Source organism: Musa acuminata, chromosome BXJ3-7 (genome assembly GCF_036884655.1).
Source record: "Musa acuminata AAA Group cultivar baxijiao chromosome BXJ3-7, Cavendish_Baxijiao_AAA, whole genome shotgun sequence".
NCBI classification, from domain to species: Eukaryota; Viridiplantae; Streptophyta; class Magnoliopsida; order Zingiberales; family Musaceae; genus Musa; species Musa acuminata.
This window is the reverse complement of record NC_088355.1, coordinates 9,664,499-9,687,436: the sequence shown is the minus strand read 5'-3', so window position 1 is coordinate 9,687,436 and position 22,938 is coordinate 9,664,499. Positions and strand designations below refer to the sequence as shown.

Sequence of the window (22,938 nt, the reverse complement as noted above, 5' to 3'; positions counted from 1 at the left end):
AACAGAGCATCTATCAAATGCCTAGGCATTCCCCTCTCTGTTTCTGCTCCATTAAGAGAAATTGCTCTCGATTAGTTTTACACAAAATGTAATATGAATATTGGAAGAGACAAACATGATATCACTCCAAAAGCATAACTGTAATGTTGTAAGGCAAGGCATGCAATAAATATAGGATATAACGAGTTCAAGCTTTTAGGCCTTGCAATAAATGTGGCCACAACGAGATTCACTACTTTAGAAGGTTGCCAAAAGCTAATCTTTCATGCAAAATTGACATGTATAGAAAACATTTATTTGTGCTGGAGCATATTTATGGTTCGCCTTTTGATGGCAAAGATGTAGCTTTAGCACCTTTTCTTGTGTACTATGTTTTCTATGTATTAAGTGGTGATGTATGTTCTTCTTTCTGCCTCTCTCCATTAAGTCACATTAGTAATTATTCCTTTTTGAATGGAAAATAAGTTCGCAAACATAACAAAGATGCAAAATAGTTTTCTGTGGAGGAAACATAAGCGTAGTAGGAAACGTATTAAAATTCATGGAGGTTAATTAGTGACGAAATTGAGGTATAATTGGATTAGCAAAAATTAAGATCGTTTTCGATTGGTGACGGACAGAAAAAATAAAGCTTGCGGGGACCGCACGTTAGCTAATGATGACCGCGTGGGCAAAGCCCACCCTAACTTGCGCGGCCCCACGCTTTAGCCGCGCCCCGGTACGCTACCGTGCGCCTCCACCGCCACTTGTAATGCACGATCCTTGCGGTCCGGTGCATCTCCGTGAGCCTAAGACGTCAGAACTGGATTAAAGAAACCGGAGAGCAACAGTGTGTGTGTCGCGATCCTCCTCTCCGTCCTCCACAGTTGTTTACAGCTCAACGTCGCATAGGTTATTGGCAGTACAAGTGTTTGACGAGAGAAGAAGCTGCTCTTCTTCTTCTTCTTCTTCTTTCTGATTTAATGGTGGCGTCCAAAGGTGGCTCCTTTGGCCCTGTCTTCTTCCTGCTAGCGCTTGATTTTCCCGCCCTCATTGTGGAATAAGATCGCGTCTCAAGGTTTGAATCATTCTTTAATGCCGTATGCTTTCTCGCTCTTCCTCTCTGATCCCTGCCATGGCTGTTTGTTTTTATACTTCTGTTGCTTCTGGGGAGTGGCGTCGGCTCGTTACGGTTTGCAGCCTTTTCTACTGGTGCGTCTCTGATTCAGGGTGCTTTGGTGGGTTTCGGTTGATATAAGCGGTGGAGAAGAGAACGGTAGTTGAGGAGGCGATGACTAATACCAGAGTCCGGACTGCGTTGCAGGCCATGAAAGCCCCCGGGAAGCACAATAAAGTAGGCTCCTTTGATTGACTTCGAGACGGGTCTCCGTTTTCTTTCGGTTCCCCGTGCCGTTTGTTTGTTGGCTCCTTTGCTTGAATCGACAGACGTCCGCGTTCCTCGTTGCTCTTTCTGAATCCATCATGGGGTCTTTTTTAAGCGTTTGATTCATTACGGATGCGTCCCTGATTGCGTTTCCGAGGCGGGGTTTTGAGATTTCTGTAAAAGATTGGTTTTTGTCGAGAATTTTATTTGGAAACCCACTGTACTTTGGATTCTTTTGGAACAAAAATGGTGGTTTAGATCCAAGTTCGAAATGGGCTCTTCGTTTTCCTCTGCGAATTCCACTCCTTTATGGGATGCAATCGTCTCGGACATGGATTCGAGATGGGTATCTTTCAATTTCTTCTGGTTGTTTTCTTATATCGTTTGAATCCAAGTCGGCAGAATCTATCCGAAAAAGTGGCATTTTCTTCTTTAATCCGGTTTTGTCTCTTCTTCTTATAAACCTTTTGTTTGTCAAGGAAACGAAAACTGAGGAGACCGCCGAGATGCAGGGGAATAAATCTAGTGGTGCGAAGGAAGGATCCAACAAACGCCAGTCTAGAAGAGAAAAGAAGATAGCTTTACAACATGATGTACCGAATCTTATTTTCACACCTGTAATCTGATTCGAATACTTTTGATCTCTCCTTTGTGCTGAATCTTCTGTTCCAATCTCATTCCAAGGTTGATAAGCTAAGGAAGAAGCTTAGACACGAAGAGAATGTCCACAGAGCTTTGGAGAGGGCTTTCACCAGACCCTTGGGTTCTCTTCCTCGGCTGCCTCCATATCTCCCTTCACATGTAATTTATTCTTTCCTTCTTTTTCTTCTTTCTGTTTTGTTTTCATACGCCCAATCAGTCTATTAAACTTCTATAGAAGTCGAATTTGTATCCTTCAAAAAGAATTTCATTTATAATTGATATTATTTCTAAACCTATGAGCTACTGCTTCCTCTTTTCAAATAATAATAATAATAGTACTATTTTTTGTTCTTTCACTTCTCTTAAGACGGTAGAGCTTCTGGCTGAAGTAGCTGTGCTGGAAGAAGAGGTGGTTCGGCTCGAAGAACAGTTGGTGAATTTTCGGCAAGGCCTTTACCAGGAAGCTGTACTCATCTCATCCTCAAAGAAAACCAAGGAAATTGTGCCCGATACAGACTCGGATGGACGCTGTTCTCAAAGTTCCAAAACTATTGAACAACTGAAGCTTCCTGCTGATTTGCCGACTTGTCAATCTTTAGTCTCCATGAAACCTTTAGTCTCGGTGAGATACTCCTTGGATGCAGAACTATCTGGGCCTTCCTCTAATCAGTCTGCTAATGGCAAAAGGAGACTTAACAAGCAGAGTGCTTCTTTGAACTCTTCTGAAGATCGGCGAGGGAAAGAGAATCAATGGATCACTAACTTTAGTAGGAACCAAAAGCAATCTCCAGTAAAGAAAGTCTTGAAAACACAAGTGACTGTATCGGAGGACCAACGTGCTGATGCAGAGGTAAATGGCTTTGTCCATTTCTAAGTTTCATGCACTAAGGTATTTCAAAAGTATTTCGTTAGTCTCATGTACATGTTAATCATAATATCGTCATTTATCCAGGCAGAATGTGTGGTGAAGGATAGAAATACAGATGAAATGATCTTGTGGGATGCTTCAGATGAAGCCTCGCTAGACAAGTCTACTGTTCCAAACAAATTATCTGAGGATATCTTGAAGTGCCTGATGAACATTTTTTTACGAATAAGTTCCCCAAAGAACACAGAAAATGACATGGAGACATCTCCTTCGAGTTCAGATTCTTGTGAGAGTTCTGGAGAGAGAGACTCCCAAGATCCTTATGGTATCTGTGCTGAGTTTGGCAAGAGGGACATTGGCCCATATAAACATTTTCGATCAGTAGAAGTGATCTCAAAGAGTCAAAATTTTCTTATGGCTTCATCATCTCTAAAGTGCAGGCTAAAGTAAGCTTTATAATTTTACTTTGGTTTATGATCTTTATGTTGCCTACGGTACTTACTATTTCTTTCTGCTGAACTTCAGGGTTTTACTCAGAAAGCTTGAATCGGTTGATATATCAGAGCTTACACATCAGCAGAAGCTTGCTTTCTGGATCAACATCTATAATTCATGCATGATGAATGTAAGTTGCTAACCGAAATCCTTTAGTCTACCAATGGGCATCTACTGTTTCTGATATTTAAGTTATCGAACTATAGGCCAGTAAATGTTGCTTCTGATAATTGCAAATCAAACTATATATAGTTTGAAACTACACTAAATTGCTTGAGTTACGTTTTTCCATAATCAAGTAATATGATTAATTTTCTCTCTTGTTAGAGTTTCTTCCTTGTTATGTTCGTCCTTCAAAAGAAAATGCCCTTTTGGGCTTCTGAAGGAAATATTTTTAGTCCAATACACATTTTTGAATCAAGCAACAATTTTGCAACTTAGATCTCGTTTGTAATTTTCTTTTAATATTATTCAATCCTAGGCATATCTGGAGCAAGGAATACCTAAAAATCCTGAGATGATTGCTGCGATGATGCCAAAAGTATGTATGATCTTCACTGCCTTTTCATCTTTTACTTCTGAAATTTAGAGATGGAGTACATGTGCAAGAAACTAAAATGTAGATTACCTACACACAGTGAATAACTCTACAAATTTCACCTTTTCATTTCAGGCAGTTATAAATGTGGGTGGCCATTTACTTAGTGCTATGACAATAGAACATTTTATATTGAGATTGCCTTGTCACATGAAAAATGTAAGTCTTTCTCATTTTGAAGTTTTGGAAACTTGATTTTCACTCAATTGAGGAAATGACCTTTTCATTTACATAAAGCTCTCCCCGAAAGGACTAAAAAGCGATACCATGATAATACGAGGCATCTTTGGAATGGAGTGGCCTGAACCTCTTGTCACATTTGCTCTCTCATGTGGAAGTTGGTCCTCCCCAGCTGTAGGTTTGCTTATTCATGCTTGGTTGTTGTATGGTTTACATGTTTACCTGTGTTATATGAACAAAAGCATAGTCAAAATCAGATCAACATCGTACTCACAATATGGGTAAGTGGTTGTCAAATCTCCCATGCAATATTCGCACAAGCATAACAGCTCAAGGGACTCTAGTTAGTTTTGTATGGTATATATTGTCTTTGATGGCCTCTGTGGCCCCATGTACTTGTAATTCAATGCTGAATATGGACAATTTCTCATAACATGTTTAATCTAAGATCATAAAAGACATTAAAGAGGGTAAAACCTTGAGGAGATATCTAGTATCTACACTAGATCAATAATACTGAAATCCCTCGATACAGAACCGTCTTACCCTTAGGTCTATACTAGTACTGAAACAACTTATTTCCCTCCTATTGCTGCCATAATGTTACTGACACTTTTGATTGTCTTTCTTAAGGTGAGAGTATATACAGCAGCACAAGTTGAGGAGGAACTGGAAACAGCCAAAAGGGACTATTTGCAAGCGACAATTGGTATATTGAAACCAAATAAGTTGGTAATTCCTAAGCTACTCGATTGGTACCTACTTGATTTTGCGAAGGATGTGGAGTCACTAATGACCTGGGTCTGCCTACAACTACCAAGTGAATTGAGGACCGAAGCAGTTAAATGCCTTGAGTTGGGCAGAAGAAGTGTCATTCCACAGACAATACAATTTCTGACATATGAATTCAAATTCAGGTACCTTTTGGCACCGCACACGACTCTCTCTCCTACCTCATAGCACATGGTGGTCCATGAAATTTTGAAGTCTGATTGTATGTACACATCTTTAAAAGAAAAAATAAAAGAGAAAGTTTTAAAATAACCAGTTGTTTTTCTGATCTTCTACTGGCTTTAATCTATTTGTGCTTCTTTATTTGTCTCATAAAGAGTATAACACTGAGATGTGTGTGCTCAGTTTTTGTTGGCAGAAATGTTTCAGATCAATTATCTTTCGACTAACAAGATGTTCACATTCCTAATATGTTCCATTGATTTCAGTTATAGATGAAATGTTAAGATAATGCAAATTTATTCATAAAACGTGTACTTAAAATTGCATTTTATGACACTCAAGTTTTGATGGCATATTTAACCTTTAAGTGATGAAAGACATTTTTGGAAAAACATTAATGCTTTATGTTATTTAGTAATTAATCATTTTTTTAAAACATTATAATCAATTTAAATCTTGTGGTGGTGATTAGACATGCAGCTTGAGAAACTAATAAAAGCAAGACCTTTAGTACATGTTTGATATTAGTTATGATAGCCAATCGGACCTGGCACCGGTGTGCTGATCAGGTATTATTACATAAATTAAGAAAAAAATAACAATGAAGAACATATGTGCTTGGCTGGATCTGGAAATACCAATTGGCATGTACTGGTCTTACCTGTATTTGAAACTAGAAACACAAAAACGGTTAGAACAGCTCTCCTTTTTCATCTTAAATACCAGATGATGAGGAAAGTGTTATGAGTACTAGGTTGGTGAATGCAAACATCTATCATGTAGTTATTTAGATGTGGTCCTTCCAATTATAGCTGCCTTGATTATTATAGGTAAGTGATCAGTTTACACAAAACTGGCATGATTTGCCTCCTCCCTCTCTCACCTCTTGGCAAAATCAAACTGGTATGATTGCTACTTCATTATCACTTGAGAGATCATACAAGGTCTTTATCAGTTAGAAAGGCATCAATTGACTTATTGAGTATAACTGGGAAACATTGGTATTTGGACTTATTGTTTCTATCTCTATGGCCTTATTGTGGAGCAATCAAGTGTGGGGTTCTCGAGTGTGCCACTTTGAGCTGATTCAAGAATTTATGAGGTGTGAGACAGGGTGTAATGAGCATGGCAATAGTACAGCCTGGTTAGATAGGACAATCCAGTGGGGAAGAGATTAGTTTTACATTGCATATACAACTCTTCCCTTGACCTCAAATCAGATGGCCTTGAAACAATGCTTCAATTTCTAGCTACTTGTGGGCAGTACAATGGACCAAGCCATCTTCTTATGCATCTCAAAAATTAGGCTGGGTAAGCCTTGTATGGGGTTCTGAACCTTTGATCACCAAACTTCACTGATCAAAACATGCAACTGAGCCACATTCCAAGCAAACATCAAGTGTATGGCTGTGCTGTGTTGTTGTTGGCAGAAATTGCATGCTTGTTAAGTGTGTGTGGATTTATATGAACAGGATGGACCAGTACTGTAAGCTTTTGTGTGTTCTGCAATAGCACCCAGCTTGAAGGCTCTTATGTGTTTGTCTTTGCTCAGTTGTAGTTTTCTGTCACTTTCCTGCTTTCTTTTATAAAATGGTTTAAACAGAAGATCTGAATCATTACTGTCCTTCAGTTTGGAAGAAAAGGAATGGCTTGAGAAAGAGGATCATCACCATTTTGTCCATGCTTCTATGTTCATTTTGTAGCCTGTTTGTCACATTGTGAAATCAGATTCAGATCAATCGAATGAGTTTACAACCCTATTCAGGTGAAACAGTGGAAGAAAGCCAAAGTGTGAGCATGTTAGCTCATGCCATTCTTACGGAAGGAACATTACATTTCTGCGACAACGGGAAGAAACAACTATGCATTGCCAAAAATAAAATAGAAAAATAGAATTCGGTTCGGAGTCTAAAATTGGGATGACACAATAATATAGTTTGAATCGGACCTGATTAGAGAATAAATCAATGATGTCCAAAATAGACATCAAACACATACCTCCAAATCTAAAATAATATGAATTGCATTATTAAGATTATTATGAATTAAGATGAACAGTTTTAGATAAAAATCTACCATAATATAATTTGAGTTAATAGTTTATTATAAGGTTCTAAGCTTGAATTTTATCTTTTATCACTTATCCTTTATTATTTTTTATCATTAATATTACTTTTACCATTAATTTTCCTGCATAAATTGGTCTGGTTATATTGGTAGGAATTAACTTGTCAACTTGACATCAAATATCGATGAGCTCATTAAGACTTGGTTGTCGGAAGCAAGTGGCTAAGCCTGACCTTCTCGTCAAGTCCGCCACGGGGTAATTGGCATCCGCCAAAAGCTTTGCTTCCAGATTTGTGATCGAAACCATCTCTAGCCGTCCATCCGGCCCTCCGCCCCCGTTTCTCGGAGATCGGTCGACTCGAGTCTCCCCCAAATCACAGGCGAACGAGGAATTGTAGTTGCGTTTGGCGTCGAGTGGACGCACCGCGTCGTGGACGACTCCGGAGGCACCACCATCTCGAGGTGCAAATTCACTTGCCCTTCTCGTCCTTCCACGATCATGGCCTCCACCGCCGACCGCGGTCGCTTCGCAGAGATCGTCGTGATTCGCCACGGTGAGACGTGCTGGAATGCCTCCAGAATCGTCCAGGTATCCTCTCTCACTCTTTCGGGAACTCGTCGATCGACATGTGTTTGATGCTCGGTCCATATGAATATCTCTGTTTGTAATCTTTCGGTAATAGATCCTTTAGTCTCTTGTCAATTTTAGATAATCGAGGGAAAGAGGGTTTAGTTATTATACTGGATTGTAAATTTTTAGTTGATTACTCAAATGTGTAGGCCTTATTTATGAAAACTGAGGGAAGACTTCTGAAAGGGATGTGGAAGTAATTTCCTTTGCTTTGGTTCATAAAGCTGAATTTATTTCCACTCATACTTGAGAATTCTTCCTCCAACTTTATATACTCCCTAGCTTACTTTTGATTTAGGGTGAAAAATTATTCCTGAATAGCCTGGTGGAACTTGAAAAGAAAGGGAAAATGGACAATGTTAAGGCAATGTTTTCGTTATCCATTAGGAACGTGTGATGGTGTTTACATCAATGATTGTTTGCTGTGGCACACTAGCATTGTAGTAATACAAGATGGCTGTACATGTTCAATTTAATGCATTGCCTTGACTTATCTTCGTTTAATAAATTCCTTCCGATAATTCGTGGTACCTATGAAAAATTTATTGAGATTACTAAAAATGTGATATTAATTCTTCTATTAGGGGCATTTGGACTCAGAACTAAATGAAATTGGAAGACAACAGGCAGTTGTGGTAAGCTACACTCTCACTGGAAGATTTCTTTTCCTGTGCTTTTGATTTTGGGATGCTCTATCCATTACTGCAAGGTGGCTGGTCGGCTATCCAAAGAGCCTAAATTTCAAGCTATCTACTCGTCCGACTTGAAGCGAGCTGCTGAAACTGCAAACATTATAGCAAAAGTTTGTAACTTACCAGAGGTATGTCTCACACTGAACTTGCAACTGTACCTAGTTGGACTTGTTATCAAATGAGTATTGTGATATACTTCGCACATAAATGCATTAAAAATTTAATTGAATTTTTTTTGGAACCTTTCAGACAAAAAAAAACAGAACAAGTATTACTGGCTCTGGTTTTTCGTTTCTACCTGAGAGGTGAACATAAGAGCTTCAGATATCTTCATGTTAGATTATTCCAAGTTTAGAAAAATCTTTAGTAACTTCCTAGCTGGTGTTTTTTGAGGGAAAGAGTTGTAGCTGGTTTTAGCTACATTTGCAATCATATGTTAGATTTTTCTCCAAAAAAGTTAATCTTCTAAATCTTATAGTAGATTATCCTTTGATAGGCTTGCTAAAGTTTTTTCATACCTCCTCTAGGGGATGTGTATGGAAAAAGACTGCTGTCTCTGTTAACGTATATATTACCCCTCAAAATTTGAAGACAGTTGGCTCTTCTTGGCTTGTCACAAACTCATGTTAATATGATGTCAAATTTCAGCCAGTATCAAGTTTAACCAGTATGCTACCTACTATGAAGATTTAGAACTCGGCAAGAATCTTACAGTTTAAGCTTATTGAACCAAATAAGTGGACTGACAATGCATGCATTATCGGGAAATTATATAATATATCATGGGAACCTTGGCTGGGCTTTATGATTATAGTTGAATAGATACTAGTAGAACATGGCATGAAATTTCTTAACCTATATATGGTCAGAGGACTTTGATCTACTGATTGTCTGCAACATTTTTATCATTACCACAATATTTGGCTTTATTATTTTAGTATTCTTATTTTTAACAATTGATTTCTTGTGTACTTTAGGTAATACTGGATCCAGGAATGAGAGAAAGGCATCTGGGGGACATTCAGGGTTTAACATTACGTGATGCTGCAAAGCTAAAGCCTGAAGCTTACAAGATTTTCTTATCAGGCAAAAGAGATGGAGAAATTCCAGTATGGTTCCATCAGCCACTAAAAGCATTATTCTCCCATTCTAAAATAATTGTCATCTACATCTTGTTCGATTACTAGGGTTTCATGCCATGTTCTTGCTTGTTTATTAGTCATTATATAGAATTCGAAAAAAAGTTGGAAGTGATGCCATCATCTTAAGTTTTAACTTGAGATAGAAATTAAGATTGGCCATTTGAAAAGTTTGGGATTAGATTAGATTTGATTAATTGGTCTGGCAATACTGATCACAGTGATATAATATATCAATAAAATGAAGTATGATACTGGGAATGAGATTTTGATGATTATATTTGGCTTTTCAGTTCTTTATTTTATTATAAATCACAAATGACTTTCATTTTCTCATTCTTTACTGTTATTTTGTTATATTCAGGGTGGTGGAGAAAGTCTTGATCAACTTAATGAACGATGTGTTTCTTGCTTGGAGAAAATAGCTAGTAAGCACCAAGGTATAGTTTCTTTAACATGAAAGCTATACCTTTTAATGTCTGAATGCATGCCTTATTAGAGACAATAATTTGCATATATTTATAATATTTTCAACATGCTATTTTACGATCATAGTCCAACCCATTTCATTGTTAAAATCTGTAACTGCCATTTCAATGTTAAAATATGTAACTTTTGGTCCATTTCTTTGGACTGCCTAGCAACCTGCTGTTGAGAAATCATTTTCATCATTGTGTTTGGAAGATTCTGAAAAAACCATCAATCACATATTATTTACTTCGACCATCATGTCACGTGTATCTTTCATGCTTCCATGTATGGTTTCTGTAGCCTCATGTTCCTTGGGAGATGCATGAGTAATTTGCACATTCAGTGGAAGCGGGAAAAACTTGCTTCCACAGAATGTGTTCAAATAGAACAGCTTTTGCATAACCATGTTGCACCATCTAACAGATGTTGGGGCCATTGTTTTAATTCAAATATTAAAATCACGATAAATATTCCACAATATTTTCTTTTCTAGAGATTATTTGATTTTGGGAAAGTTGCTTATCGCTGTTAATGACGTCTCAGGAGAAAGAGTGATTGTACTGACCCATGGTGGAGTTTTGAGAGAACTTCACAAACATGCAGTTTCTGGACGGTCGTCAGATGGGAGGATACATAATACCTCCGTCAATGTGTTCCTGATTTCTGAGAGTGGCAATTGGACCATCAAAACATGGGGTGACATAAGCCATCTTCATGAAATCGGGGTGCTCAACAATGCATTTGGAGGTGATAGAACTTCTGGATGACATCTTTCTCTGAAATTTTTTTAAAAAAATTACATTTTGAATAAATTGTTACAGATCATGAATTAAGCCATTCCTTGTAGAAAGGTTGACTTTAGATGTCTTTTAGATGAGCAGTCATTGTGGTGAGAAACCTAACTCATGTGGTATGGTGCAAGTTCTTGTTTGCATAAACACACTGTGCTGTTGTCTCTTCACTTTACTACTCTTACAACCTGTCCATCTTTTTGAGACCATTATGGTCATAGATGAGAATGCTCATTAATTCTCTGTTTTTATTTTGTTAACTATAGTATCTTCTCATCCATGTATCATCAATTCGCACCTTGAAATAAACTCATACTCTTCCCAACATCAACCTCATTGCACAAGGTGATAAAGCAAAGATAGAATTGAGTTGATATTCCTGTAGCTCAGTGCTGCAAGAGTCATTTAGATGCTCTCTTTGAAGGTTCATTGCTTCGATTATATTCTAAAAGAATTTGATTCTTTTTGTCAGTTCCCAAAAGATTATGCAAACACCTCGGGTTGCGATGCTTGGATGTTAGGTCAATCACTTGGATTAGCCTTTGGAAAGGCATTGCTAATGTCAGGGATACTTTCTGTACTTAAATATCCGGTCAACAATACAGAAAACTAGCATCTACATTTCTGCATCTGTTTGATCTATTCCTTCGCCCGTATGAATCTATCTTGCGGGTCTTTGTTAACCATGAGGATAGTATGTGTTCATCCTTCACTTTCGGATATCATCTGGAGCTACAGGTTGTTCAACAACTCAATGCATCTAAATGTGGAAGAAGACATGATTCAGTGGAGATGCACTGCTGATGGAATACACAGCTATGAATCCTTGTGTCAGATCACATCAGAAATCTGGAAGCTTTAAGTGTCTTTAAAGATAAAAGCCCTGCCATGGCTGATCAATCTAAGGAGGCTACACACATGATTCTTGAAGGGTATACGGTTGAGAATACATTTTATGTCCGCTTTCTAGGCAGGCCGATTAAGTATCGCAGTCTTAACATCGACCGCCACAAGTGCTGCGACACAATCTGCAGTATCACCATTTTCCAGTCTATAGAAACATCAATCGGATGATACTGTCTGCAACATGTTCAGAGTTCAAGGAACGGAAAGGACGAAGGAATCATTAAAGGTGGAATCATGTCTGCTGAAGCTCTTAAATCTATTGTTGATCTGCATCTTCAAATGTTTCTGCTCACTGACTTACCTTGTTCTCTTTACTATATTTGGTTCATTTCACCTCCATTTGTCCTGAAAAGTTGCCCACCGATGGGACTGCAATACTTCTCTGGGATGAAGTGATCTGAGACATCGAGTTGGGGGGACACCCACTTGTGGCTCATGTCTTTGTTCCTGATTAATATGGTCATCAATTTGAAGCACTAGAGAAGTAAGTGACTTTTGAGATTGTTTGTCTCCCAATTCTTAGGGCCATTGGTCAGTTCCTGCATGTTGCTGCTGTCCACTAAAACATTTTAATGATAGCATGCAGGATTTTTATGCCATTGATTCATTAGCAAATGGAAAAGAGAGTGCTCCAAAAACTTCATGTGAGCACCACCACAAACTTGATGGAGAAACCTCCACATGGATCTCCTCTTCCTTCCACTGAATGCCATTGAACTTGCACACACCATACTTGTGAGCAGACTTGAAGAACATGATGTTCTTTTCTCGAGACTCATGAGCTGAGACAAAAAGGCACTACCTCAGTAATTATTTTGGGATGTAGATAGAAGGAAAAGCAAGTTACTCATGATGGAAACCTCATGTAATAATGATCGAACGATGCTCATGCCCAACCATCCATCACTCTTTCTCTTCCCTTTTCCTTCCCACAAACCCCTACCGGACCTACCTCCTCCACCTTGTCCCTTCCACCATCTCTTACTTGGGAAGTGCCTCTTCCTCACTTTGATCAAAGCAAAAGGATTCCAAAAGACACTCAAACCTCTCTCTCTTTCTACCCTATATAACTTCTAACTGAGGTCTCCACCTTCCTATAGGAAAACAACAACATCCCTTCCTTCCTCCGTTACAACCACCTCTTCTTGAAGCAAAAATGCAATCATTGCTGGAGACACCAGGGCTTGTGTCACTGCTCCGGCGCTCCACAGAACGCAGAGCCAAGATGGCCGGCGGGGGGTTCTTTCGGATGTTCAAGTTGAGAACAGCGTTCACCTCCGGTTGCAAGATGGCGGCGCTCGCAGGCCGGCCTAACAAATCATTGCTCTCCGGCAATTCGGCCACCATCACGCTGTTCGGGTACCGGAGAGGGAGGGTGAGCTTGGCCATTCAGGAAAACCCCACGTCTGCTCCCATCTTCCTTCTCGAGCTGCCCATGCTCACCAGCTATCTCCACAAGGAGATGGCCTCCGGGCTCGTCAAGATCGCGCTCGAGAGCGAGACGAAGACGCACAAGAAGAGGCTGGTCGAGGAGTGCATGTGGGCGGTGTACTGCAACGGGCGGAAGTCGGGCTACTCGATGAAGAAGAAGCAGGCCTCCGACGAGGAGCGGCACGTCATGCAGCTGCTAAGGGGGGTCTCCATGGGCGCCGGCGTCTTGCCTTATGCCTCGGAGAAGGACGTAGCCGACGGGGAGTTGACGTACATGAGAGCGCGGTTCGAGAGGGTGGTGGGATCCAAGGACTCCGAGGCGTTGTATATGATCAACCCCGATGGCACCGGCGTCCCGGAGTTGAGCATCTTCCTTGTGAGGATGAAGTGAATTCCAATCAACAACTCTCTGCTTCGTGTCATGTTGTGTAGATAGATCGATCTACTAGTATCATGTAGAAATCAACTTGGTTTCCATTCTCCATCACGGACTGTGGTGCAATCTGTTCCGACATGACCAGACTCTTTGCTCTTCCATTGTACTCTTCGTCTCTCATTTAAATAGCTGCAAATGTGTGAGGAACAGAAACAGGTACGATCGATCTCTTCCATATTTAAAGAGAGAGGAAATCCAAATTGGAAAGGAGTAGCAAGAAGCCAATCCGGGATGCGACAGGAGAATAGATTTACTTACAGGTTGATCAGGCTATCTATGTTGGTGTTCAAATAGAGAAATAATATTGTGTTATGATCGCAGTTAAACTTCCATTTGAGATTGGGAATGAAAAGCTTGGATGACCTTCTCATTTCTTCTATAAACAGCATAATATGTAGCAACAGGAATCACGCTCCTTTGCACAGCTACAGTGCCACTGGTGGCAAGAAACCCACCAACAAAGTGACGACTAGGCAAAAAAAATGCATCTTTCGACTCTCCCACCCCTCAACAACATCAAGCTGAAACGCATTAAAATTCTTCCTGGGGACCCTTCTCACTTGTCATTCTCTAATTCGTATGAAGAATCACCACTATAGAGCGACATAATTGGCATTCGAGTTTGTGCAGATGTGCATAGATAGATGCCTTCATACTCGCCATCGCCCACTAGCAGAGGCATGATTGACCCAACTCACATAGTGGTGCGTTGCTTCCTCGGTGGATGTGACCCACCGTGCCCAAGTGCTTCCCCAGGCGTTGGCGCTTTCAGATATTAAGCAGCAGGTCCCGTCAGTTCATGAAAATACCGGCGTCAGCCTCTTCTTCTTCTTCTTCTACACCGATCGGTGTGGATTTGGATAAGAGACTTCATCTTGTCGGCAAGCATAATTATCACATTCCATCATGATGTTTTCAGGGATTACACAGCAGTGTCCAGCACGATCATATGATCCCATCATGATGCTTCTATTGTTGAGCCGGCACCACAGAGGCAGAAGCGCGCATGCGCTCGCTCGCGGCGCATGCTTCCATCTGCGTTGGATCTCGAGTTAGTCCTAGAAAATAGTTAACCTCTAAGATTGATTCTAAAAGTGTCTACGTTTTGGTAATACATTTCATTAATTATACACTGTACTAAAGGAAAAAAATTAATGTCTAAGATGAACTAAAGATTAGTATTTAGTAAATTTGACATTTTCTTCCGGACTCTTTCAAAATCCTGAATGCTTCTCCGATGACATATGTGCAAACAAGTCTAGACCCGTTGGGATCAAAGCCTTCATGAAGGCACATTTTGTTGAAGAGCTCCATGTGACACATTATACTTGACATTGCTCACTGGTATCTTCTCGGAAAAGATAATTCAACTTATGTTTTGAATACATCCTGATCCATTTAGCTCTTTTCTCAGATTGCAGTTTAGTTTCACAAGTCCAAAGGTAGAACTCAGCATCACACTACCATTAGTTGTGAACTCAGCGTCTCAATACATACCGGACCACCAACAGAAGAATTCAGCATCTCACTAATTAGTCAATGGCCATAGCTTCTGAACCCATGCCACTGCCATCCTCCATGCTAGTCTTCTGCTCTTCTACGACGGCCCGCAGTTCCTCTACTGAGTTCTTCTGTTCATCCTCAATTGTGTTCTGCAATTCGTCAACCTGCACAGTAGCATTGTTCAGAAGATGAGCTTCATAGTTCAGTAGCACCAAACAATCTAATTTTCAAATATTCAGAGTTCAATTTTTTTTAAAAATTGATTCATGATTTTAAAAAAAACAACAGTAATGCTGCTCCTTTGCGATTTGGATGATCAGGATTAAGATCATGAAAAGAGTCTTTCCATTTGTAGGACTGCATACCTTGACTCTCCTCCCCAAATCCAAGATTGATGAAAGTTTCATACACTATGTCACTTTTTTATGAAGGCAATTAGCACCAGAACAATCCAAAGATTATACAATCAAAAACTCTAAAGGTTATATTATGAACAGGTAGATCTTAAAGATGTCTGGCTTTGCAAACATAAAAAAATGCAATTACTTCAAATAGTTCAAAAAATTAATTGTCATTTTGCAGCATCTGTATGAATTTTTTTAAAGATGATATTAATAATTTCAAGCATGATGTTGCTATGGACTATTAACTTCTCTTTTATAGTAAACTCAACAATACATACCATCAGCAAGCAGACATTGTAGCATCTACTAGATTCAACCAACTCAGCACTTAATAAGGAAAAAATGGAACAAACACTCACCACATGCAGCAGAAGAGAGAACTGTTTCTTCCGAAGATCCAGTGTCCTCACACAGGAAGCATTTTCTGCCTCCAAAGCAGCAATCTCTTTCTCAAGATCCGATATAGTTTTCTGTGTTTCTGATCTTGGAGGCTGTGAAGCAATTAACTTTCTAATTGCCTCACACTCCTCCTTGTGTTGTCTCTCGATCTTGCTCTGCTCAAGCTGTTTCTTTAGATCCTCTATATCGACTTGGGCCTGAATTATTTGCCGCTGGATTTCTAATTGCAGCTCATTGAAACCCTCCTTCTCTCGGAGATTAGCATCGACAACTGCTTTGCTTTTCAGAAGTGGTAACTCAAAAGTAGATATTTCTTGTAAGAATGCTTTGTACAGTCTCTCGCACTCATTAAGATTATCTGTGTCCTTCTCTATTTCATGTGCAAAGGACATGAACTTCTTCTGCAGCTTCTTTAGTGGTGGTTCGCCTCTGGTGGTTGTAGTGCGAGTAAGAAGCCTATGTTTAATTATGACATCATCTTCATGTGGATTGAAAGCATAATGAGCAGCCATCGGTTCACCTCTCCCAGCAACCTTTCTTCCTTTTGCTAACATCAGCTTTTAAGGAGGGCCACCCTATACTCTAGCACAGAGATGTTAGATATATACAGAATAAGGTGCTGACATGAACCACCAATTTTTTGAGAGAAAAAAATTGCATTGATGATTCCTAAATCTCTGATAAAACCTTACACAAGAAACAATTTTAAGAATCAGTAAAGAAGATAATAGAAGCATATGCATAGGAATGGCAAAGCATCATGGTATCTTCGTATTTTAAGACAAGTCCACAGAAGGGGAAAAAAACCATACTTGTGCACTAAAAAAAGTAGTCACAGAAGGGGAAAAAAACCATCAAAGCCTCGTTAAAATCAAACAGACTATAAAACTTTAGTCAACTACAAGAACATGAGGTAAATTATTGATTTAAAAAAAAGGTTCTTCTTACAAGACTAAGGTGCAAGGAAAATGCATTGATGGTGTTGTTCAATAGCATTATCCATGTCTCAATTTTGTTGCTTATATATATGCATATGGAAAGCAACTAAAATAATGTATTTCTAGACTTAGAAAATCCCTCTCTTTTAACCACAGTTCACAAAAATGAACCATAATCAAGTTTGCTAATCACCGGAGATGTGGTAAAACAAATAAATTGCATTTCTCTGCATGGTTTAATCCGCTAATGAGAACACATGTAGAACAAGAGGAGAACCACACATAAAAAGAAGGCCATGACAAGTCATGTATTTAAGGTGGCAAAGCATTCTTTGCCATGGATAAATGGTTTTGAGTGGATTGGTCTATGACCTGACACAACTTGTTCTCCGTTTGAGACGTTAGGTCTAGTAATTGCCATACATTGAAGGAAACAATGACTTGGTGATCTTAAATTGCACTAAAAGGAGTGTTCTCATGTGACTTACCTGTCAATATTCTCAAAGATTTCGACAAGGTCAAAAACATCATGAAACTACTGATCCTAGAGGAAAGAGGATAATTAAGCATTTTGCTTTATCTGTATCATCCAAAGGTCATCAAGTCCATCTAAGTCCTCTAATTTGCTGTTTCCACTAAGTAGCACCACACTCTTTTCTAGAGGTTACTGTTTGTCACATTCATTCTGAAATACCTGAGCAGAAATTTATAATAATTCATATTTAACTCCAATATATCTGCTGAGGAGGTCATATAAGTTCCACATCTAGAGAGCTAAAGAGACAAGGCCTTACAGGAGCCTCTAAGTTTCTTGTCTTCGAGGTGCCTTTTGAATTTCACCTTGTGTATGGGCAACACCTCAAGGGCTCATCATATCCTAATGATGTGCTACATTAGATGTAGCCAAGTGTAGGGCCGGTAAACCCTTGTCTCTCAACTGGGGGGATTGATGAGGCCACATTAGTTAAAGAGTTGGAAAGCTAATAAAAGTCCCCAAACCTCCTCTCCTCAAAGAATCTTTTAGGGTTACCCCCAAAGGATAAAACAAGGCCCACTGGTTGCCTAACGATGTGCTTCATCACCCACTAAATATCTTCACGTTAAAACACGTATATTAATTGATACATAAAACTTTGTGCGAGCATACTCATTGTCGGGCACTACCAATCTCCGTCCTCTCGTGCCTTTATCAAATATAATCCCTACGATAGACAGACGACAGAAACAACTTAACTCACCAACATTTATAAGAAGCCACCCCAAAAGAATTTGCTTATACTCCATTACCAATAACATCATTCAAGAAATGTCTCTTGAAGGCTGTTTGGCAGTTTCTTGGGGTTATTTCACTAACTATAATCATGATACCCTCTCAAAGCCTATAAACTAACGCAAAAGCAGGGTCTTGACCCTCGTTCCACAGAACAATTGAACAAAAGGGCAAACCTTAATATTCACAAAAATTGAACACATACAACATCAAATATACAGAAAAAGAATGATCAACGTAATATAAATTCCAATTTAACGCGACAGATGGTCAATTGCTCACAGCGACCATCGCCCCTCAAACGAAGGGGCGGTAAGTGAGGATGAGAAAGGAGTCTGCAGTTAGATGGCGGAGGGAGGCCATCCCAGAAAAAGGAGAGAGTCGTGGTCGAAGGGGAGAAGCAATGAGAAGATCGTACCAGAGGGAGGCGGCTGGGCTTCAACGGCCGGATCTCGACGGGGGCAACGGCAAAGGAGGCAGAGACGACAGCAGAGACTTAAGAATAACCAAGGGAGGCCGTTGGACGTTAAAGGCCAGTCAAGAGCACCGGAAGGCGGTGGGCAATGACCGGATTGACGGATCTCGTCGGCGGCGGGGGGCTTGGCTTGCTTCGCTAGGGCACGCCGTTCGGGTCGGACTTTCGGGAAATCATCGTTTTCGACGACTCTGTAATTTATAGCTAGTAAACTCGAGTCGACTCGGGAAACTCGATCTCGACTCGTGCCTCGGTATGCATCGACTCCACAATGGGGTCGCCTCGTAGCTTTGATTTGGACCGTAGAATCGCTTGTCCCTACGATCCTACGGTACAGATCGCGACATTAATAACAAACACTGCACAAAAATGAACCTTATGGTCCATCGACCAAAGAATCACCCGCGAGTTGACGCGGCTACTTGCGAGGTTACATGAATGGAAGTGCAAAAGCATGTGTGCCAACACAAGCCACCCATCACTCGTGACCATAACTACGTGCGGGCCTCATTAGGAATAATATACTTGTTGACATTAAAATCTAAGGGGTGGTTGCTAGGAATAATATACTTTTTTAAATATTAAAATAAAAAGGTAAATTAACCATATGTCGAAACATATTTCTTGAAATCTTATATTTAACCCAAATCTATTAAAAGATATCTGAACCTGATAATTTGGGGATATGTGATAAGGTTCTTTGGATATATTTTGCGAAAAAAATTAAGAATGAATAGTTACACTAACTTTTTTAAAAATATTGTAATTAACTGATCAGACTTTACTAAATATTATCTAATTTTGTGTATTTTTGCAGGGAAGATCTTTTGACATATGAGATTCTTTAGGCATGTTTTGATTGAAAAAATAATCAAGATTGGAGCAATTATCCTGTTAAAAAACTATAATTGACAAAAAATCAACAAATAATATATAAATTTGGCCATCTTCTGCAAGGTGAACATTTGTAATTTGTAATAAGAAGGTTCTTTGGGTGTATTTGTATTTGGGGCAAAAAATACTCAAGATTTAAATATTTACACTATTTTCAAAAATGCATAATTACCAAAACTTTAATTATCGATATATAATTGTATTCTTTTTCTATAAGAGTTTTTATGATAATGAGAATATATATATGATCAAAAAATAATGGATAATTTTTTTATAATTTTAGAATATGCAAAAATATAATGAAATAAGAAGATTTTTGAGTTTATAATGCTTAGGTTCACAAGAACATATATATATATATATATATATATATATATATATATATATATATATATATATATATATATATATATATATATATATATAAGGAAAGAATTAAGTAAATTCTTTTAAAACTTTGAGTTCTTTCCTTTATGTGCTAAGAGTTAGTTACAAGAGAGGTGTGTGAGAGATTAATCATAAAAGAGTGACATGTAAATGTCATCTCATAAACCTGTGAAAAGGAGAAAGTATTGTAAGAGGATAATTGGTCTTCGTCCATTGAAGGAAGACTGATAATAATAATTATAAATCGATTTATATTTCTATTTATTATTTATCTTTATTATAAACTACTTAACTTCCTCGTTACTTTAGCTGTATATTCTTACGAATGTTTTCAAAGTTAAACATTTCTTGATATAATTTTATCGTAAGAAAATTTTCGATTCGATATAATTTTTACGTACGTACTAATTCACACCCTTTTAGTGTCGACTCGATCATAATAATTATGATAAAAAAAAGTTCATGTGTATAGTTATTAGAAAAATATATAATAAAAAATTTAATTCATAAAAAAAATTAAGTATAACTCTCTTATAAAATTATTAATATTTTTAAAAAATAATTAAATTAACAATATTATTTTATATAGAACTAAACACGCTGCAAGTGACCTATATTAGCTTACGGTTTGTCAGTGTTATTGAGACATCCATTAATATATTACCAGCAGCAGATTTTGGCTGTTCAATAATAATAAATACATAAAGATTAAATGGTTAAATAATCATGTATCACATCGTTTACCACGGTCAAAGTCAACCAGCCGAGTTCCACGTTTCGAAGTCCATACGGGCTTCCCACCTCTTCCGGTGCTCCGAGAGCTCCCCGGCCTTACCGTGTTCCTACGGTCGCGCCGTCACTGACATGCCTCCTAATCCGTTCCTCACACGTAAACCACGTACTGAAGACTCGGAAGCAGTCTCGCTCGTATCTCCAAGTAGCACCACTATTACTAGTTCCTCGTACTAGACGGATAAACCACGTACTGAAGACTCAGAAGCATTCTTGTCGGATGTAATGATGCTCTTTTCGTGGAGCCCACGGGAATTTCCAATGAAAAATCGCGTAGGTGAGATGGTCGACATACGCCTTGTGCTAAAAGAAAAGTTCCGCCCGCCATCGGAGGTGGTGACGATCGGACTTCCGGGCCCCACCAAATAGCCGAAGCAACGGCCGTTCGCGTGGAGGGCGGACGGTCATTGCGAAAGCGGCATCCCCGACGTTGTCGGAAAGGATCAGCAAATTACGCCATGGAAAATACGTGTGGATGGGGGCGGCGACGAACCCGTCGCGCCACCACCTATGGTGGGTGGAGGGCCACGGAGTCGCATGAACGACCGTTCGATCGTCGCTACACGGCCTTGATCGGACCTCCATGAATGCCAACAGGTACAAATATTCCAAAATCGTAGGCCGGGCTTCTCTAGAAACAAAAGTAAAATTCGCCACAAAAGCAAATTTAATTAAGAAGAACCCTTCCCACTCTCGGTCACCGGTCGTTTCCCCACCGTTGTTTCCTTCGGCGTCCTCTCCTATTCTCGTGTGGTATTGGGAGCTCTGCCAATGCTATAAATAACCCTCCCACCGCCTCGCCTCCAACTCGCACTTGACCGCAGCATATGTCAGCGGCCCAGCGTCCCGCACTCCTCTTCCGTAGCTTTCGCCCTCCACTCCCATCTCCTTGTCTCCAGTGAGATGAACCCCAACTCCAACTGGTAATAGTTGTTGTTGTAGTCGTAGAATTCCCTTTCCCTGCCATTTCGAGCGGAAGGAGCTTGCTTTCCCTTCGATTCTGCCTAAAGTTGGGATTTTGTCGACCCTTTTCGCGTAAAGGAGCCACCTTGAGAATTATTCTTTGGTTGGTGTAATTTTTTCCCACATAACAAGAGATGGGCCTCAAAGGATTCCTTGAAGGAGGCATCGCCTCGATCGTCGCCGGATGCTCCACCCATCCTCTCGACCTCATCAAGGTCCGCATGCAGCTCCAAGGCGAGGCCATCAGCCCTTCGGTCTCCGCCCTTCGTCCCGCTGCCGCTCTTCACGGGGCCACCGGCATGACCACCCTCCGCCACCATCATCCTGCCCTGACCCCGCCACGGCGCCCCGGCCCGATCGCGGTGGGCGCGCAGATCCTCCGTGCTGAGGGTCCCGCGGGGCTCTTCTCCGGGGTCTCGGCCACCCTCCTCCGACAGACCCTCTACTCCACCACGCGCATGGGCCTCTACGACATGCTGAAGAAGCGCTGGTCCGCGCCCGGTGACGGCGGGTCCATCCCGCTCCACCGCAAGGTTGCCGCTGGCCTCATCGCCGGGGGCATCGGCGCCGCGGTCGGCAACCCCGCCGACGTGGCCATGGTCCGGATGCAGGCCGATGGGCGGCTCCCACCAGCGGAGCGCCGGAACTACCGGAGCGTGCTCGACGCCATCGGGCGGATGGTCCGGCAGGAAGGAGTGGGGAGCCTGTGGCGGGGGTCGTCGCTGACGGTGAACCGGGCGATGATCGTGACAGCGTCGCAGCTGGCGACGTACGACCAGGCTAAGGAAGCGATCCTTCGGCGGCGCGGGTCAGGGGCCGACGGGCTGGGGACGCACGTGGCGGCAAGCTTCGCGGCGGGGCTGGTGGCGTCGGCGGCGTCGAACCCTGTGGACGTCGTGAAGACACGGGTGATGAACATGAAGGTGGATAAAGGGGCGGCGGCGCCCTACGCCGGGGCGGTGGACTGCGCCCTCAAGACGGTGCGGGCGGAGGGACCAATGGCGCTGTACAAGGGTTTCGTGCCCACCGTGTCCCGTCAGGGCCCCTTCACCGTCGTCCTCTTCGTCACGCTCGAGCAGGTGCGCAAGCTGCTCAAGGACGTCTGACCGCCACTCGCTGGTCTCAAACGCCCGACCGATACGCCACAATTACTTCCATGAACGGCTCTGATGATGACGACGACAATTAGACAGATTATTCCAAGTCTTATTTACAGCTCCATACGAATACTACAAAATTGTGTGTGTTC

The 22,938-nt window shown here is 40.7% G+C and overlaps 5 protein-coding genes across 7 annotated transcripts; 4 read left to right on the top strand and 1 right to left on the bottom strand.

Annotated features, from left to right (window-relative positions):
* The first annotated feature begins 845 nt into the window (after nt 1–845).
* Nucleotides 846–5,190, top strand: LOC135643528 (uncharacterized). Of its 2 annotated transcripts, XM_065160584.1 has the most exons (11): nt 848–1,057; nt 1,209–1,333; nt 1,843–1,956; nt 2,048–2,164; nt 2,373–2,855; nt 2,958–3,319; nt 3,399–3,498; nt 3,850–3,909; nt 4,042–4,125; nt 4,204–4,320; nt 4,780–5,190. In XM_065160584.1, exons 2-11 carry the CDS (start codon nt 1,271–1,273, stop codon nt 5,104–5,106), a joined length of 1,827 nt encoding a protein of 608 aa, XP_065016656.1. In that variant the 5' UTR covers nt 848–1,057; nt 1,209–1,270; the 3' UTR covers nt 5,107–5,190. The 2 variants fall into 2 exon arrangements, with proteins under 2 accessions (XP_065016657.1, XP_065016656.1); XM_065160585.1 differs by lacking the exons at nt 4,042–4,125; nt 4,204–4,320 and having other exon boundaries at nt 846–1,333.
* A 2,259-nt stretch (nt 5,191–7,449) lies between these two features.
* LOC135643526 (phosphoglycerate mutase-like protein 4) lies at nt 7,450–11,100 on the top strand. Its single transcript, XM_065160581.1, has 6 exons — nt 7,450–7,756; nt 8,383–8,433; nt 8,508–8,618; nt 9,468–9,599; nt 9,994–10,069; nt 10,644–11,100. Exons 1-6 carry the CDS (start codon nt 7,667–7,669, stop codon nt 10,865–10,867), a joined length of 684 nt encoding a protein of 227 aa, XP_065016653.1. The 5' UTR covers nt 7,450–7,666; the 3' UTR covers nt 10,868–11,100.
* Nucleotides 11,101–12,748: 1,648 nt separating this feature from the next.
* LOC135643527 (protein MIZU-KUSSEI 1-like) lies at nt 12,749–13,765 on the top strand. Its single transcript, XM_065160583.1, has one exon. The coding sequence runs from the start codon at nt 12,954–12,956 to the stop codon at nt 13,617–13,619; it is 666 nt and encodes a 221-aa protein (XP_065016655.1). The 5' UTR covers nt 12,749–12,953; the 3' UTR covers nt 13,620–13,765.
* Nucleotides 13,766–15,011: 1,246 nt separating this feature from the next.
* LOC103991534 (THO complex subunit 7A) lies at nt 15,012–18,834 on the bottom strand. 2 transcript variants are annotated; one of them, XM_009411024.3, is made up of 3 exons: nt 18,597–18,834; nt 15,931–16,552; nt 15,012–15,331 (listed from the first exon to the last, which is right to left on the bottom strand). In XM_009411024.3, exons 2-3 carry the CDS (start codon nt 16,522–16,524, stop codon nt 15,197–15,199), a joined length of 729 nt encoding a protein of 242 aa, XP_009409299.2. In that variant the 5' UTR covers nt 16,525–16,552; nt 18,597–18,834; the 3' UTR covers nt 15,012–15,196. The 2 variants fall into 2 exon arrangements, with proteins under 2 accessions (XP_009409299.2, XP_009409298.2); XM_009411023.3 differs by having other exon boundaries at nt 15,931–16,545.
* Nucleotides 18,835–21,496: 2,662 nt separating this feature from the next.
* On the top strand, nt 21,497–22,910 carry LOC135643525 (mitochondrial uncoupling protein 5-like). Its single transcript, XM_065160579.1, has one exon. It carries the CDS (start codon nt 21,824–21,826, stop codon nt 22,793–22,795), a length of 972 nt encoding a protein of 323 aa, XP_065016651.1. The 5' UTR covers nt 21,497–21,823; the 3' UTR covers nt 22,796–22,910.
* Nucleotides 22,911–22,938: the final 28 nt, after the last annotated feature.